The sequence below is a fragment of the Lepisma saccharinum genome, chromosome 5 (assembly GCF_977018435.1).
Source record: "Lepisma saccharinum chromosome 5, izLepSacc3.1, whole genome shotgun sequence".
Lineage (NCBI taxonomy): Eukaryota > Metazoa > Arthropoda > Insecta > Zygentoma > Lepismatidae > Lepisma > Lepisma saccharinum.
The window spans coordinates 19752962-19772655 of record NC_139233.1 but is presented as its reverse complement, the minus strand read 5'-3'; the positions used below and the strand labels follow the sequence as shown (position 1 = coordinate 19772655).

At 39.1% G+C, this 19694-nt stretch overlaps 1 protein-coding gene across 1 annotated transcript in view; it reads right to left on the bottom strand.

The window, feature by feature from the left end:
- Positions 1–3431: 3431 nt before the first annotated feature.
- t (C45 family peptidase tan) overlaps positions 3432–19694 on the bottom strand; it is a 48725-nt gene continuing 32462 nt past the window's right edge. The window contains exons 5-7 of the mRNA XM_083122251.1: positions 7623–7863; positions 5093–5292; positions 3432–3712 (exon numbers count right to left, since the gene is read on the bottom strand). Of these exons, the coding sequence (XP_082978377.1) occupies positions 3609–3712; positions 5093–5292; positions 7623–7863 (545 nt within the window). The 3' untranslated portion in view covers positions 3432–3608. The remainder of the gene's footprint in view (positions 3713–5092; positions 5293–7622; positions 7864–19694) is intronic.

The window sequence follows — 19694 nt, the reverse complement described above, 5'->3', positions numbered from 1 at the left end:
GAGGAAGTCAATGAGCAAAATACCCTTCCTGTCCCAAAACACGGTGCACATCGCTTTCTGTACCGACAGCGTCTGTTTGAATTTCTTCTTGACCGGAGATCCACTATGCCGCCAATGCATTGACTGCTGCTTGGTTTCCGGGGTGAAGTGCGAAATCCACGTCTCATCGCCCGTGACGATCCTGTCGAGGAAATCATCGCCGTCATCATGGTACCGTTGCAGGAATGTCAGTGCTGCTCCTGAACGTTTCATTTTGTGTTCGGGTGTCATGTTTTTCGGCACCCACCTGGCACACCATTTTTTGAACAGCAGGCGCTGCGTGACAATCTCATGCAACACAGATCGCGATATCTGCGGAAAAAGGCTACTCAACTCCGTAATCGTGAAGCGACGGTTCTCTACGATGCGCTGCCGCACCAGCTCAACCAGATCATCAGTGATGAGGGATGGACGCCCACTGCGCTCTTCATCATGGACACTTTGACGACCTTCCGAAAACGGCCGACACCAGCGACGCACCATCTGCTTACTCATAATGTTCGGCCCATAGACCTCACAGAGCTGACAATGAATGTTAATTGGTGGAATGCTTTGTGCATTCAGGAACTTTATCACTGACCGAACCTCGCATGCGGCGGGAGAAGGAATACGAGGTTCCATTTCGGACCACTGCTGCCTCGCTACTGGCATGCGGCGGGAGAAGGAATATGAGCTTCCACTTCGGACCACTGCTGCCTCGCTACTGGCGCCGGGCGGGATCTGTCCGCCTGGCATATGATTGATACGTCTTAGCTCTGCTGCACATGTGCAATTTACACGGCTCATTATGTTTACTTTCACGGGGAAAAAAATAGGGAAACTTACTTTCTGGATGCACCTCGTATATTGAACATAAACAAACAATTTTGCCCTTCATTGCTTCATAAAGGAAATTCCGTTACTATCTGTTAATAAAAAGGAGGCAACCTGCGAGATTTCACAGTGTATGAGTAGACGCACAGGTATGCGTTGCAAAGCCGGAGCAACGGCCTGATCTCTACAGCGAGGAGTATTGGAGCGAAGTCCAATGCTGTTCTTTCTATCCCCTGCTTCAGTCGGCTTGGTCGTTGCAATGGGTTTACAACACAGCAAAGTAGGCGACCCGTTTCGGATCCCCCGGTGGGTGAGGGAAGAAGAGGACGGACCAACAACAAATGCTTGATTGCTAATTCTTTCATACACCGTTAGAGAGCAGCAGCCAAGTTCTCATTGTCCTGTGTTGTAGAGCAACAGACAAAATGTCCACGTTAAGCAAGATAAATATTTTATTTTGGGGAGAATCTTAACCTAATTTAAATTATGCTTGAAACTTGTAACAATTTGATTTGATTTGTTGTTTTTTAAATCGATTTTATGCACAGAAAGACTAATCGGGACTGGACCTACAGTTTAAAGTGGGATTAACATTAAAGTACTAGTTATGTAATCACAAAAAACACAATTCTTCATGCTGCCAAATAAATGGAAACTTTAAATTTTGTTTGATGATTATTAATTGTACTCCTCGAAAGTGCCACATGTCAGTCACATATAAAATTATAAATACATATAATTACATTATAAATATATACAAATTAAAGTTATATAAATATATTAGATATATATTTGCTACAACCACCAACATTCGGAACCACAAGCCGCCACTGTCATTAGTGATTGTCTCCCCACAGCCAACACTGATATTCACCTCAGCCGTAATATTCTGCACTCTTACTTGCCAGTTCTCAACGATCATTTGCTCAACACGTGTGATATTCGCTAGCATGACTGCAGTCAGATTAATGTGTCCATACAGTTTAGTTATCATCAAATTTATTCCTTCAGTGAACTGTTAACACAGTTTGTGCATTCATACCTGTGATCATATTTCCAATACAGTGTTGCAAACTTCTCAAAATGTCAGCTGGTTTAACATTCTCCTTCACAAAAAATTGATTATGAACCGCTTTTCCACAGAGACACTGCTCACTGTCATATACACTGCAGCTGTTGACACATGCACAACATGATGGATAGGAGATGGTATCAAAAAGTTTCGAGACTAGTTCTGTAATATGGACAGCACAAGGCTGCATGCAGAGTCACAGGGAGCACCGACCTTCATGAGTCAGTGTGTCAAGAGACATCATCTAGCGTACATCGGGAGCTGTGCAACTGCAGCTATGTTGACCACGTGCGTTAACCATGTCTGCTATTTTATCATGGACAGCAAGTTAGAACAGAATGAATGTGAAATTCTGCATGAAACTGCGCAAATCTGCCACAGAGATGATTGACATGATTCAACAAGTTTACGGGGATGCTGCAATGAGTCCTTCGAGATGTTTTGAGTGGCACGTGTGCTTCAAGAGCTGAAGAACATCACTGGAAGATGACGAGAGATCAGGAAGACCTTCAACGAGTGCAAACCCCGACAATGTCGAAACCATTTGGCAACTTATCCACAACATTGCTGCCATTCTTGGTGTGTCATATGGAACCAGATTTGCCTCCTGGGGACTTTGTCCTCTTTCCAAAGATGAAGATCCAGCTCAAATGTTACCATTTTGATTCCAAGCTCGAATCGCAGAAGGTGCTTGACATGCTTTGAAAAGATGACTTCCAGGACACATTCCAGAAGTGGTAGAAATGCTGGGATCGCTGTGCAAGGGGACTGTTTTGAAGGCGATAGTGTTTAACATAAATACTTAAAGTACTTTCTTGTAAACAGAGCTTTTTGATACCACCTCATACTCATGAAGGCAAGTAAGTTATAAAAGAGATAACTCAGTATGCTAATGCAAAGCTGAAGACTTTGAGAGAAAACTACAGCAGAGAGAGAGACAAATCCAGATGAGATTCTGGCTGTCATATGCCTTCTCTAATTAGCTGGAACGATGAAGTCTGCTCGCCAGCATTTTGAAGATTTGTGTAGCATGGATGACTGCACCAGAGTTCTTCAGTGCATCTTTGAGGAACATGAAGTTTCGTTAGGGCTGAGAGCTATTCATTTCAACTATGTATTACTCTATTTGAAAACAAATTAACATTTTGAAACAAAAATGCAATAAAGAAGAAAGAAAACAATAGAACAGATCACCAGAAATGCAAAAAATAAAAATTTTAAAAATTCAAATGTGGTGAAATATGCCTGCACCCATGACTGACAACATGACTCAATCCTGGGCTAAATCTTGATTTAAATCATACATCGTTGATGCACATAAAGTCTCTCCTAAATATACTAAATGTATTATCTTGTGTAAGCCCTACAGACACCTTGCATTTGTGGTGTATTTTGGGTTATCTGTTTGTAAGTATGCAACTTGAAGGTAACGATTTTCTTCTGATCTACAACCTGTTTTTAGGTCGATTGCACGTGTAAGTATGTAGTATTGTTTTCTTCAAGTTACCTCAACTGAAATTTATAATTTCTTGACTATTATGTTTATTATGATCATAAATAATACATGAACAGTATTTAAGTACACAAATATTACAATTGATGCATCCCTTGCATCAGAAATGAAGCATGTAGGTTCATAAATATTTTTTTTGTTTTAATGCATGGAAGTTCTTGAAGCATATTTTCAGTAGTGGGAATCGATTTCCAATGGTAGCACCACAGTAGGTCCTGAAGTCTTGGGGTTTTCCATGTAGATAGACCATGTCCTCTTCACGCAGTCGAATATTCCTGGAAAGTTTAATGAAAATTTTCATAAAATACCATCACCAAATTGTCGTAGAAAATTTGTTCAAATATGTATGGTACTCTCTGTGAAAATTCACAATCTCAACACCCAGTAGCGAAGTGTGGATTGGCGAAGGTGGCAAGTGATCAGTACAACATGCGTGTAGTACAATGACATGCCGGAGGTGGGGGGGGGGGAGGTGAGGGTAAAAGTTATGTAGCCTCATTGGCTCAGTTAGTTTCATAAACAAAACAAAAAGAATATTAGATTTCTCAAAATATAATAAAATGATGGTAATAAAATTAATCCATAGTATTCGCAATCGTGATATTTACTTTCAAATTTCCTGGTAACGTTATTCATAAACACCTTACAAACTAACGTTCCATATACGACTAAGGGGCATGGAATTTCCTATTTATTGATTACCCTTATTTTTGCATTGTTTATAATATGTATATGATTTACATTTGTGCTGTTTACAAATATCAGAAGATAGTTCTATTCAAAAGCCATCAATTTATTGAATTTACTTGTAAAATGTGTTAAACAGTTCACTTGAATTACCATGTAAATAATTTGACAGTTGATCAACACTCGTGATGTAATTTGAGCTGGGTGCAGGGTCCAGACTGCAGACATTTCTCTTCCCGAAAATACATCTTTCCATCTTTGTCCCAAACCCTAATGTCAAATTTTTGACATGTTTTAAAATTTGTGAAATACAAAATAAGATGTAATTTAAGTGACCTGTATGGAATTTAGAGCAATGATAATAGTTTCTTTCAGTTATTTTATGATTAATAATATTATCCTCGCGATCTTGTTTATGTGTGCATGAAGACACACATTGGTTACTGGCAATGTCTCCTCCTGCTTTCGGTTGCTTTCTGAGAAGCACTAAAGGCTCAGCTTTTCTCTTGAGGGTTGAGGCCCTTTTCTCCAAGATTTCATGAGTCGTCACGATCCTTTGGGTGCTTTGGTTTTAGTGACCAGTGGCGGCAAGCATTGAGGCTGGTGCTTGCTACAGAGCTGCTGAGGATGTTTGCGGCCGTAAAATGTTGCCAAATCGAGTGCGATGGAAACTAAATAAGGCTAAAACATTAAGTACATTAAATAATATTCTAATAGTGCAATCAGTGCTTGCATTGCTTGTACTATATCTTCGCCACTGTCAACACCAAAAATTAAGGTTTTAGTCCTGCCTTGGCCATGGGCGTTCCTATGAATGCCCCTTCCTCAGTTTCATTTCATCATTCATCTTCATCCCTGTGATTAACAAAAAGTGTTACATAATGCAGATTTTTCTTGGCACCATACAGAACAGGAATGAGTGGTACTCGTAATGCACTATTCACCAGATCTGCAAGAACTGCACTTACCCACTGCCACAGTTTTTGCTTTGTCTGAATCTGTTCCCTCTCTGAATATTGGGTATTGGTCATCTGATTGGTCTCCCAGAATTGTCACAATGTCATCTTTACTCTTGGGTTTTGGAAGGTGATCCATAACAGCATGCCTTCGTTCACTGCTGATATGGATGGATGGTGTATCGTCTTCAGGAACCTTCAGTCTCAAGTATCTGGAAAGGAAATCATGTATAGCTTTAGGGAGAGATGCAGTAGGAACAGATGAATATTCTCAATTAGCATGATATGTACCTTTTGAACGTGGCTTAGATTTCCAATAAAAGCCTATTGACAAAAAGTTGAATATTGGAAGCTACAAAATCCCTACATTGAAGCATACTGTCACCTGCATTTTTTTACTGTCAGGGCACATATTGAAGTTTAATGTGGTAGTGTTGTACTGAGAACTCCATTGAATGAATTCTGCTTTCTTGTAATAATTTCAAATTGCATAATTTTAGCTCTACTCCTTCTTCGTATTTATTTTGTTCGTTACAATGCTTTTCTACCTCTTGGGTGTATCACAATGATGAGCATGATGGGACAAACACAAAGACATATCCTGGGTGAATACAAACATTTTGGTGTTCCTGATACTTCTTGCATGAAAGACAAGACAGCCCATAATTCTAATTCACTGTGTGGGAACCCAATAGATGTATGTACAGGAAATAAAATGTTTAAGATTTAAGTCTGCACTTGCCCATTATTATTGATGTGATTTATATTTTTGGGGGTAACTATGAGAATCACTTTCAAAATAATTTACAAGGTTTTATGAACTAGGTTTAATATAATCTCCTAATTCAAGGCAAGATACAGTTATTTTGTTCTTGAAAATGTGTATTAAAACAAAACAGTGCACAAAACTTAAGAACAGTAAAATCTCAATGTAGAATATCTTCAAAAAGAACAGTGGATGTCATGTTCATATTCATCATTGCATTCCCTGCACGTATATCCAACATTGTGAATTATCTTTTGATGAATGTCTAATTTCAAAGCCAATACTTTGGGCAGGACCTGAGCAATATTCAACACTTGATGTACCCAGCCAATGATGTAGCTATGGTTCATGGTTAACATATGATGAAAGTGTATTGTTAAACAAATACGTATATTCAAAACTACATTTTTATGTATGCACACAAGTTCTTTACAAAAAGCTTGGTTTAAAATTATTATATTTATGGTCTATGACATGTGAAAGTCAATCATGCTGAACGATTGTTCATAATTGAAGAGTTTCTGGTAGGGATGTGCCGAAGCTGATTACAGATGTATGAAAATCGGCCGAAATTGACATATCAGCATTGGTATCGGAATCGGCAAAAATCCGATATTTAAACCGGTACAGATTATACTAGAGTTTTACCTTCTAATAAGTTTTATATTCTAGTTTTGTAAGATTTATTGAAAATTAGGTTATGATTCATCATTATTGTAGAGTTTTTGTAATAAAATTATTGCAAACTCTCATTCAGAGGATCAACCTAACTCAAAATCGGAAATAAAACAGTACATTGCTGATCCAGGATCTGCTGTTGTATTGGAAATTCAGAAGTGAGTATTCAAACCTGAAGCAAGTGCTGAGAAAATAATTGGGCATACCTGCTGCATCAGTATTCAGTGATTGAGTGTTCAGTGTTGCTGAACAGATTTGCGATAAGAGAAGAAGTAGGTTACTTCCTGAAGTGCTTCCAAAACTCGTGTTTCTAAAGTTGAATCTGGCAGAACAGGAATTCATTTTGCATTTCAAAGAACTGCTTGTGTACTAATGTTTAATCTCTTGAGAATCCATGTTCTTCTTAAAGGTTCACATAACCACCTTTTGTAGATGCAAATGTACATTCGCATCTCTTGAGAATATATATGTATATACATATGACATGCAATAGAAATGTACATAGTAAATTTATTTTTGTCATGCTGAAAATAACATTCCATTTCTGTTTAATAACCTTATGTATCGGAATCGGTTAAATATCGGCATCGGTATCGGTTCCAAAAATTATCGGCGAGTACATCGGCATCGTTGAATTTTCAGCTTCGTCACATCCCTAGTTTCTGGCATAGCAAAATGAAATATACAACTGAATGGATTTCTCAGACTCATGGACTTGAATCCATGGGACTTCCATTCATGGACATATTGGAAAAATCAAGCCTGCAGAAATTGAGTACTTTGAAAAAATATTTACATCACTATATAAGGAATTCCTGATATAACTAGAAAAAGTTTTATGGGCAGTGAGCAGTTTTATGCAGATTAATATATGCTGTGCTCAAAGTAAGGGGAGGATGACCGACCACTCCCCAGCTAGCAAAATTTTTCCAAAACATCCCCCAAATGTCTCATTGTCACCATGTTAAACCATAGAATCATCCCCCCAGCTAATACAAGGCTCAGCCAAACATCCTCTGTGCATGTGATATAAGTAAGAATGTGCATATTGTGATTTTGAGTAAATTGTAGGTCTCGCTTGCACATCCATGTACATACTTGTTACAGTGGCAGAAACATTCTCCAGGACTTATTGTAAGAATGCTGAGTCCAGATTCCTTAGCTCCATTTATAGCAGGACCCACTTCTGCATTGTGAAAGAGTCTGTCTCCTTCCTGGTTGAGAAATGTCATGTTTATGCTAACTGCATCTCCAGCCCCACAACCTCTATCCCGAAGGATCTGCTGAGCTTGCGTGAAGTTTTTAGCAGCAAGGAGGGCCCGAGTAATGAACAATCGTGCTGAAAGAAGAAGAAGAAAAAATCAGTGATTCTGAACTGCCAGACCCTGGCATCAATTATACTTGACTGTGAGAGGTTCTGAAATTTGCTGTGCAAACTGATATGACAAATCTCATAATAAGTATGATGTGGTGGAAATATTTTGAGGGCAATAATATGCTTGAATGAGTTGAGAGCTCAGATGCAGACTGCCTAAATAAGTGCTTCTCAACTTCCCCGCCCTGGCATCAATTATTTCAGGCCATTAGAGGTTCTGAAATTTGTCATTTTGGTTTGTGCAGCAATTATCTTTAACAAATATTTATGTTTTAAAGAAGTCTTTAAATAATTTGAATTATTACTCTTTATGATGTCATAATTTAATTTCAAGGGCCAACAATGTTTTGGCTACTAAATTGTGTGAAGTTCAGTTTGATGCCTCTGACTGGTCCCCACCATCACAACACACATGCCAATAAAGTGTGTTCGGTTAACTAATAATAACTGTCTTCGGTGGACTGAGTCACATAAAAAAGAATAAAGAAGCTCATGGAAAAAAATGTCACGTATTAACTGTGACTTGGACAAGATTGTGATTTAAAACTTACAAAGCTGTAAGATTAAATGAGCTATCACTGGTAGACTATCTACTCCACAGTGCACAGCACTGGTTTTGAGCCTATACGAGACCGGCTTGCTGTAGTGAACCCATCCAGTAACATGGCAAAGGAGAATGATGCAGACAGCATAACTGCATAAAAAATTAACAAGGAAATCTAAACTGCGAAACTTAATGCTAAAAGTACTACACCCATTGTCACAAAAAAGCTTTTTAAGTCTGCTGACATTTGTTCAGAATGCCTGCTGATCTTTGTTTAGAAGAATGAACACACCCAATTATTTGACGCCCTTGTAATATCAAGGATAATCATGTATGGAGAGGTACTCAGTGTCAAATACAATAAAGATGTATAGTCAAGGTCTGTATTAGGGGTGATTCCACCCCTTATGGATTGATCATTGTTTCTGTATAATTTGACAAAATTTTTGGAGTAACTTGACCAAGTGGGCCAAGTTGGTCATGCCAATAGTAATTGTAAAAAGCTTTGTAAGCTGAAATGTCGCTGCTTAAAATGTTTTTACCTGTTTGATTGTTTAATATAAATATACTAATAACTTACGTTTTGCGAGTATCTATGTTGCTCCTGCGATGTTTCGGGACGCAACTGCTCCCTTCCTCAGGCTGTTCACGTTTAGGTTATATATAATTCATAACCACGTCGACCTCTCCATAGGTACAGGATATAGGATTGGTAAAAGGTATGTGGTTAAAAAACAATAAAAATCTAAAACCCATTACAGGTGCACGTTATAGAACGATGCTGTTTCCCCGATTAGAAACTGCTCCTTGGAATGTTAAAACTTTAAAACTGTGAATAGCCACGTTGCGCGTGTGCTGCAATTGCAATACTCCAAAGTTTCCTCGTAGAGCGTGAGGTCAGGCACCTCTCCTCTCTTTCTCCTCTATTTCCCCTCCATTTCCCCCCACTCCTCCTCCATTTCAGTTCACCTCAAGTCTAGCGAAAATTCCTCTTCCATTTGAGCTTGATGTGCTACTTCCGGGGTTACGTTAAATCCTATTTTTACGTATTCCTTCCCATCCCACTTCTTGAACATCTTCCCCCACATCTCATCGATATTCCCATCATCCCTGTTTAATTTATTCTCTCTTCCCTTACATATATATGACCCTTCATATACATTCCTTCTTATAGGTTTTTCCTCTTCACTAAGCATTTTCCATTTGGCGATTACATGGCCTTCGTCAAGGATATGTTCAGAGAGTCCCGTCTTGGGAACCCCCTCCCTTATATCCTTCTCGTGCTCTCCCCACCGAACATTCATGCTTCTTCCTGTTCGACCCACATTGGCAAACTTTTCCATACACACCCTTCATCCCTCCCTCATTTATTTCTTCCTGTTTTCTATCTTTCTTATACCCCGTGAGATGCTTTTCTAAAGTTTTTGGAGCTCGCATCTAACACCTTACGCCATACCCTCTTACAAGTCTTTCGATTTTCTCCGATATTCCGAGAAAGTATGGAATGCCTATATATTTAAATTTCCCCTCTTCATCTCTAACTTCTTCTTCCTTTTCCATCTTTCTTCTGTTTATTCCTTTTTAATTCCTTCCCATATGTGACCTTAGCTTTACTTAAATTCCCCTTTAACTCCTCCTCTCTGTATCCGTTCCTCTTTTCTATTCTCATTATCCATTCGATTTCTTTACACAAATCTGCTTGGTTGTTACATAATCTGTGAGCCCGCAGGTTGAAATACGTTATTCTTTGTCCTGTTGGCATGGGCCAATTATTTGTTGATGTATAGATCTCCCGATAATGCCTTATGATGAACCCCTGTATGGATTTTCTTTCCCTCAAGTTGAATTGTTTTGACAACTACGATTTTAAGATTGTAGATTCGAATCCAATAAAAAGAGTAAGACGAGAATTTAAGAAAGGCATAGAAACCAGTAAGCAAGAGTGGAAAAGAAAAAGTTAAAAGAGGGGTGTAAAAAGGGGGAAATCGCAACCGCTTTCGGAATTCCAAAAACTCATAAAGAAGGGATTCCCCTGCGACCTATCATTCCAATGTATAGCCACCCGGGTTACGGGCTTGCCAAAACCCTAGTTAAAAGAATTAAGAGTGGGGGAAAAACAGAATTTAGTATTAAGAACTCCATGGACGTCAAAGAAGAGATCGAAAAACTATAAGTTAATAACTCCGATCGTGTTGTGAGCTTTGACGTCGTAAATGTATACCCCAGTGTTCCTAGAGAAAAAGCAGCTGACGCATTGCAAGGATGGTTAATGAGTAAGGGTGTAATAGCGCGACGACGGGTTCAATGGTAAGCAATTAAAGTAAAATGTACACTAATTAATTAGTTCAATAATGTCAAGTATAACTGTAATTTAAGCCATAAGGAATATAATAATATCATAATAAATATGGTCTCAGGAATCGTGTTTACGCAGTTGGACCTTTAAAGCGAGGTAACTTTGTTTATACCGTTATATTATTCTATTCTGTAAATTACGTAACACGACAAAATGGGTGTGAAATCTATATAATTAAATAAATCAATTTATATTATACAGGCTGCCCTCTTACGCACAAACCACACACTCACTCACACATTCATCGGCAGATTACACAATACTAATTCTACTACAAATACTTTCATTTTTTCTGGAATAATATCATTGTCTGGCTTTCAGTTAAAGACGGTTGTTAGCAATTTTTTTTTTTTTACTCAACGCAATGTGGTTTTTAGACTAATAATTATACTCAAATGATTATTACTTGTTAATATGCGAAGTAGATAATGTTTATGTCAATTTGGCTACGGAATCTTGTGTAATCCAATATTTAGAATAACGCGCCGATATTCTGGAATGATCTCCGACGTTCATAAAATGCTTTCTTACCTTACGGCTGGACTTGGGTCATTGCTTCCTGGGATGACATCTCAGATGGACACTCGATTAACGGAATCACTTTCACTTCCAGTACTTAACTTACAATTGTCAACCCGTATTCCTCTCTTCCTTTCTCTGGAGTAATCTTCGTTGAAGCAAGGATCTTAAGTTCGCTCAACAATGGATCGACATCTCATCAATGGTTCAGCATCTCAACAATGGTTCGGCATCTCAACAGTGGATTGGCACATCAACAATGGTTCAGCATCTCAACAATGGATTGGCACATCAACAATGGTTCAGCATCTCAACAATGGTTCGGCATCTCAACAGTGGATTGGCACATCAACAATGGTTCAGCATATCAACAGTTCACGATCTCTCACACATTGAAATCAGAGTTCACAGGGCTACGAATGCGGCGGTTATCTTTAAATATAGTTCGGGCGGCGTTTCAACGATGTTATGAAATTATCGGGCTATAATTTATCACGGCGGTAATCAAATTCTCGCGACGACAGATGGAATTTTGTCGCAGACGTAGGCGCGATCGGAAGGGGGAGAAACCCCTTGCGGCTCTGTAGCGATCTACTCACCCATGATGTGGCTGTTCAACGTGTCGAAAACTAACAAAGACTCTTTTGCGAAATCAGCTAGCACGGATGCGATCCGAACGAATATTCCACTAGTACTGTGTTTTCTTTCAGCTTCGCGCGAAGACTTCCATGTCTAGCCTCTATGCTTAAGTCCTTTTCTACTTTCCCTCCAGAAAAACTTGTTATCCGCCATCTACCCCTGTATTGACGAAATGCACCCTTGAAGAGATTAGGTGATTGACCCGTTCATTGTCCATCAGCACGGAAAGTAGGACAGCTCAGCGTGAATGCTATCTTCTCAAGCGTCCTTTTGTTATCTTTCGTGATTTTTGATCCTCAATTACGGCCTTATCCTTCACTCGATTTTTATTAAACTTCGGAATCTTGACTTTTAGAATGTGTTTTACCATAGTCTTGAATTTCTGCTCAATCGGTCCACTAGATCAAAAGTTCCTTTTTTTTCGTTAATGTCCATAAGAACATATACAAATGCTGTTTCAGAGACGATTTGTCGTGGCCAAATGCAACATTAAACATTATCTACTTGCACCTTGCCTTAGTTCAAATTATACTAAGCATAAAATTATACTGAATACGTGTCTTAATTGGAATAATTTAATCTATAATTATTTTAATCAGATTTGTTAATCTGTAAGGCGTGATTTTCCGTTATAAACTTTCCCCCTCTTACACATGAATTTTTCTCTGGAATTATCTTTGCTGGCTAGAGGAAAATTCATCCCACAATAAATTTCATAATAACGTAAAATTATGCCTACTTTTTCTTAAATTTAAAACGTCCGAATCAGGGACTCGAACCCTGGACTGTTTACAACATTTTCATAACCAATATCACAATATCACATAAGCACAATTATCATTACTATAAATCATTACCTTACATATTAAATATTTGCAAATGAATATTAAATATTTCTCATTCGTCGAATAAGTGAACTTATATATATATAAACCTTTAGACATACCTACGCTTGATTTTCAAAAATGAATACAATTACCACACTTAAACCTAATGATTATATGCGTAAATCAATTTTCATAACTTGAGTAAAACATGGAAAATTATATACTTATAACTAATTTATTCATCATGTAGACATGGTTATATAAATGTGATTATTATAATTAACAATTCTTCAAACCTTTAACTTCATTATGTTATATATATATATATTTAGACTGTATGATATATATAGATATTTGCTATATACAAGTTTCTCTACATGTAGCTTGCAGCTTGGTCGTTGGTAGGATTTGTTTGGTTCATTTTTAGCTGTTGAATCCACGAATCTCTCTTTCCTGTCGAACAATTCCATTTTTTTACATTATCGATGTGCTGAGGTGTAGTTTCTTTGCCATTTTTGCAGTTTGTGAGTTTTAAGATGTTATTTCCTAATCTAATGATGTCCCCATCTAACATCTGCCTCAGCTGCTTTCTTATCTCGCCCCTGTAGGAGTAGGCCACTGGATATACACGTGACACGACTGGTTCGTCACCTTCAACTTTGATCTCATGAGTGTATACTCTGCATCTGCCTGGTTTCTCTGAAAAGATCTCTGCATGCTCTCGTAGGACGTTTCTGAACTTCTCTCGGGCTTCCATGTTTATTTCGTTGAGATTAGACACTAATACATCAATTTTTTCTTCAGGGCTTAAGGTAGCGCAATTTTCTGTAACATTAAAGCACTTTCCTTCCTCTGGGAAGTACATTCTATTATTTATAAATTCAGCTTCCTGCTGACTGGCGTCGTCACATAAACGTAACGTCCCTCTACGTAGGTTCAAATCTGCGCTATACTGTATAAGGAACTCCATGCCTAAAATAGCATCCACATTCAATTCTCGAACGACGTAAAAATCTATTAGAGTCTCCATGCCTCCTATTTTGCCACCTACTACCACGTGCCCTAGTGGTCGCTGTCTAACCTTGCCTGAGAAATCTACTAGCCTAATGTCCTTACTGCTACTAAGCTGCGGTTTCGTTATGTCCTTAGAGATTTTCTTCCAGATCTGTTCCCCACATAAGTTCAATTCCGACCCAGTGTCCACAATGGCATTAATAGAGTGTTCTCCTATTTTTAACTGTATTTGAGGCGTTTGAGATGGCCATAATTTCCTGCTCGAATTCTCTGCAGCATCGCTTTCATCATCATCTTCTGATAAGTTATTTATGAACCAACAACTTCTTACTTCTATGTCTGTCATTTTGTGTCGTCGATTCACAGGTGAGGATTGTGGCTCTAGAACCTTTTGCATCTCAGATTCTCCGCCGACACGAGCCGAGCTGTCGTCGGAAGGTGTTAGTTTTCCGCTCTTGCGCCGTGGCTGTTATCCCGACGAGTACCTGACTGGTAATCTGGCGCGTTGGGATTGAGTCCCCTACTCGTTGATGGTTGAGGCCATTGTTCTTCAGTTTCTTGCTTCTCATTGTTGTAGGCGGTTCTTACTAAATGAATAGCTTGTGTTCTGCCTTCTTCCATACGATTGTCTTCCTCCCGGTTTGAAAATCGTATGTCGCCACGCCCTCGGTAGCCTGCGTTCGTGTTCTGTCTGCCTCCACGGTAGTTCCCTCGATTCGAGCCTTTGGCATCCCTGTCTCGCTGTCTTGGAGGACTGTACTGCGATTGTTCTTGTCGATTGAATTGTTGTCGACGTCCATTGTATGTATTACGTGTAGTCGCCATTTGCACTCGTGGAAAATTTTCTCCTCTCTTCCTATCAAAATTATTATTCCCTCTTCTGCTCGATTGATCTTCCCATCGATGTTTTTCGTTCTCCTTCAGCAAATCCATGTCTTCAAGGATAAGCGACATTCGGTCAAAATTTTCTAACACATCTCCTGTAAGCTGCCTCTGTACATAGCTCGGGTACATCGCTCTGATGGCCGTGAGGATTTCTATCACTTCGGTTCCGGGCTTAAGCGAACGGAATTCATTCACCCTCTGCCAGAAAAACTGTTTGTATGTGAGCTTTCCGTTGACGTCGTACCGCTTGTTTCTTAACTGGGTAACCTTCCTCTCTACCAATGATCTGCACTGAAATTGTTCAATGAAAGCTTTTTCGAAGGTGCTAAAGGTCTTGAACGCTGGTACCTGGTGGTCTAACCAAATGCGTGCGGAACCGCGAAGAAGTTTCTGGATGAGCTTCAGGTAATCCTCTTCGTGAATCCCATATAAAATGCAATCTCTTTTGAATTCTTGAAGAAACGTGGATGGCAAAGTTTCTGTCTTCTCTTGGTCGAAAATCATAAAGTTGTCCAGTGAAAACTTCGAGAAGATGGCACGCCTGCCTATTTCCGAGGTGGCCACACTGGTCTGTACCACGGAGTGGACTCGCGAGCAACTGCTATCCTGCTCCATGACGTCATCGCCTGTGGACGGACTCCCCGATCGAGATGGTTCCTGTGCTGATGTCGCCAGGGGTGTTGTTTCTCGCTGGTCTTCCTCGTTCCTTGTTCGTGGTGACGTAATAACGATTGAAGAAGTCTCTCTCTGCATCGTTTCTTTGATTCGTGTGACGTCTTGGCGTAAGTCTTGCGTCATGTTTTTTATCTTCCTCCATTGCTGTTGTTCTGAGGTCATCTTTGTTTCGATTTGTCCGAATCTTTCTTCCACCATTCTGGAATCCGCTGCAAGTCGACGATCAACCATTCGGAATTCCTCTTCCATTCTGTTTTCCACGTCATTCTTCTTTTCTTCTATCTTCTCTCCCAGGTGTGCCAGGTGTTCATGGATCTGCCTGACTTCAGTTTCCACTGTTTTTTCCAGGTTCTCAATGTCTTTCGAGTTATCACGATGTCTTTCAACACACTCTTCTTGGACCTTTTCTATTTTCTCATCATTCTTTTTTAATGCTTGTAGAAACTGATCCATCATCTCTCGGTGTTGTTGTTCTTTCTCTCTTCTTCGCAATTCTTTTTGCTTTTCTTTCTCTTCTGCTTCCAATTTTCTCTTCCTTTCTTTCTCTTGTTCTTCCAATTTCCTCTTCCTTTCTTTCTCCTCTCTTCGACGTTCTTTCTCTTCTTCTTGTTGCTTCATCATCGTAGTGAAGAGCGCCATTATCGCTTGAACATCCATGGTGCCTTGGGTTGGTAACACTGCCGTTGGCTGCTCACTTTCAGGGATAACGGTATTCTCCGGAGCACGGTTGCTTTCTCCTTCCTGGTCGCCTTCCAGTAACGTCACTTCCTCTCCTTCCTTTCGATTGTCCATTTCTTCAATCTTCTTCCTTTGTCGAGTTATTCTCTCCATCACCCTTCTGCTCGGTCGTTATTCTCTCTCTCTTCTTCCTTGGATTCGATGCGTTCTCGCAGCGAGATATAAATTTCTCTTTTCTTTTTCATAAATAGAGCCTACGGGGTTCCACTTTCTTCCATCGGCCTAGTCGTTTTCCGTACCGCCGGATTGCCCAAAAATTTAATTCTTCGCCCATTTAATTGTTGATCGATAAGCCCAAAATATATATATACACACATGCAACATAATAGTATTCACAAAATCCTCTATATACTTTTTAACTACACTAACCACTACAAATATCAAAATACAATAAACAAAACATGCAAATATTCCAGAATATCTCAATAAATGATAAACATCCTAAGTTTGTGTTTGTTACGTAATTATTCACCTTCAATTAATTTGGTTACGCGTTCATTGCTATAACTCTATTATTTAGCTTAATAAATTTTCCTCACAAGCTCCTTTCGCTTTAACGTCCCGTCGCTAAACATGGCAAGTTTATGGCTTATAAAAATTTTCAGTCAAATTTCAATTCTTGAAATTACAGTTATACTAGCAACAACAAATGAAACAGTTTACTTTCCTATCCATAGCTTGCATAATGCCTACGATTATCTTAACATATTCCTTTGCAGTTACCACAGCCCACTCAGGCCTACCTATCTGATAAGCTGATTTAGAACGCAAATACGACACATTAGCCTAAACGTAACTCAGTTCGACCTGTCCTATCGCATGTTCGACCTGCCCTGTCGCATGTTCGGCCTGCCTTGTCGCATGTTCGGGCGCCATCTTGTAATAGCGCGACGACGGGTTCAATGGTAAGCAATTAAAGTAAAATGTACACTAATTAATTAGTTCAATAATGTCAAGTATAACTGTAATTTAAGCCATAAGGAATATAATAATATCATAATAAATATGGTCTCAGGGATCGTGTTTACGCAGTTGGACCTTTAAAGCGAGGTAACTTTGTTTATACCGTTATATTATTCTATTCTGTAAATTACGTAACACGACAAAATGGGTGTGAAATCTATATAATTAAATAAATCAATTTATATTATACAGGCTGCCCTCTTACGCACAAACCACACACTCACTCACACATTCATCGGCCGATTACACAATACTAATTCTACTACAAATACTTTCATTTTTTCTGGAATAATATCATTGTCTGGCTTTCAGTTAAAGACGGTTGTTAGCAATTTTTTTTTTTTACTCAACGCAATGTGGTTTTTAGACTAATAATTATACTCAAATGATTATTACTTGTTAATATGCGAAGTAGATAATGTTTATGTCAATTTGGCTACGGAATCTTGTGTAATCCAATATTTAGAATAACGCGCCGATATTCTGGAATGATCTCCGACGTTCATAAAATGCTTTCTTACCTTACGGCTGGACTTGGGTCATTGCTTCCTGGGATGACATCTCAGATGGACACTCGATTAACGGAATCACTTTCACTTCCAGTACTTAACTTACAATTGTCAACCCGTATTCCTCTCTTCCTTTCTCTGGAGTAATCTTCGTTGAAGCAAGGATCTTAAGTTCGCTCAACAATGGATCGACATCTCATCAATGGTTCAGCATCTCAACAATGGTTCGGCATCTCAACAGTGGATTGGCACATCAACAATGGTTCAGCATCTCAACAATGGATTGGCACATCAACAATGGTTCAGCATCTCAACAATGGTTCGGCATCTCAACAGTGGATTGGCACATCAACAATGGTTCAGCATATCAACAGTTCACGATCTCTAACACATTGAAATCAGAGTTGACAGGGCTACGAATGCGGCGGTTATCTTTAAATATAGTTCGGGCGGCGTTTCAACGATGTTATGAAATTATCGGGCTATAATTTATCACGGCGGTAATCAAATTCTCGCGACGACAGATGGAATTTTGTCGCAGACGTAGGCGCGATCGGAAGGGGGAGAAACCCCTTGCGGCTCTGTAGCGATCTACTCACCCATGATGTGGCTGTTCAACGTGTCGAAAACTAACAAAGACTCTTTTGCGAAATCAGCTAGCACGGATGCGATCCGAACGAATATTCCACTAGTACTGTGTTTTCTTTCAGCTTCGCGCGAAGACTTCCATGTCTAGCCTCTATGCTTAAGTCCTTTTCTACTTTCCCTCCAGAAAAACTTGTTATCCGCCATCTACCCCTGTATTGACGAAATGCACCCTTGAAGAGATTAGGTGATTGACCCGTTCATTGTCCATCAGCACGGAAAGTAGGACAGCTCAGCGTGAATGCTATCTTCTCAAGCGTCCTTTTGTTATCTTTCGTGATTTTTGATCCTCAATTACGGCCTTATCCTTCACTCGATTTTTATTAAACTTCGGAATCTTGACTTTTAGAATGTGTTTTACCATAGTCTTGAATTTCTGCTCAATCGGTCCACTAGATCAAAAGTTCCTTTTTTTTCGTTAATGTCCATAAGAACATATACAAATGCTGTTTCAGAGACGATTTGTCGTGGCCAAATGCAACATTAAACATTATCTACTTGCACCTTGCCTTAGTTCAAATTATACTAAGCATAAAATTATACTGAATACGTGTCTTAATTGGAATAATTTAATCTATAATTATTTTAATCAGATTTGTTAATCTGTAAGGCGTGATTTTCCGTTATAAGGGTATAGATGTCGCCGAGGCATGGCAATATGTTAGATGGTTTAACCTGTGTACGGGGTTTAACTATTTTTGGGGAAACGGGAGGATATACATTCAAAAAGAAGGGCTAGCAATGGGAAACCCAGTCTCAGGAATTGTCTCCAGTATATTTATGCATTTTATCGAAAAGACAGCACTTAGCCCCATAAACAGGGGAATTAAGTTCTACGGCAGATACGTAGACGATATACTTGTTATTGGGGAGGGGGAGGAGGTAGAGAAACTATTCGAAACCTTAGGGGAACAAGAGGAAAGGATAAATTTTACTAAAGAAGAAATGGATGACCATAAGATTAGTTTCTTAGACCTGGCAATTCAACTTGAGGGAAAGAAAATCCATACAGGGGTTCATCATAAGGCATTATCGGGAGATCTATACATCAACAAAGAATCGGCCCATGCCAACAGGACAAAGAATAACGTATTTCAACCTGCGGGCTCACAGATTATGTAACAACCAAGCAGATTTGTGTAAAGAAATCAAATGGATAATGAGAATAGAAAAGAGGAACGGATACAGAGAGGAGGAGTTAAAGGGGAATTTAAGTAAAGCTAAGGTCACATATGGGAAGTAATTAGAAAGGAATAAACAGAAGAAAGATGGAAAAGGAAGAAGAAGTTAGAGATGAAGAGGGGAAATTTAAATATATAGGCATTCCATACTTTCCCGGAATATCGGAGAAAATCGAAAGACTTGTAAGAGGGTATGGCGTAAGGTGTGGGATGCGAGCTCCAAAAACTTTAGAAAAGCATCTCATGGGGTATAAGAAAGATAGAAAAGAGGAAGAAATAAATGAGGGAGGGATGAAGGGT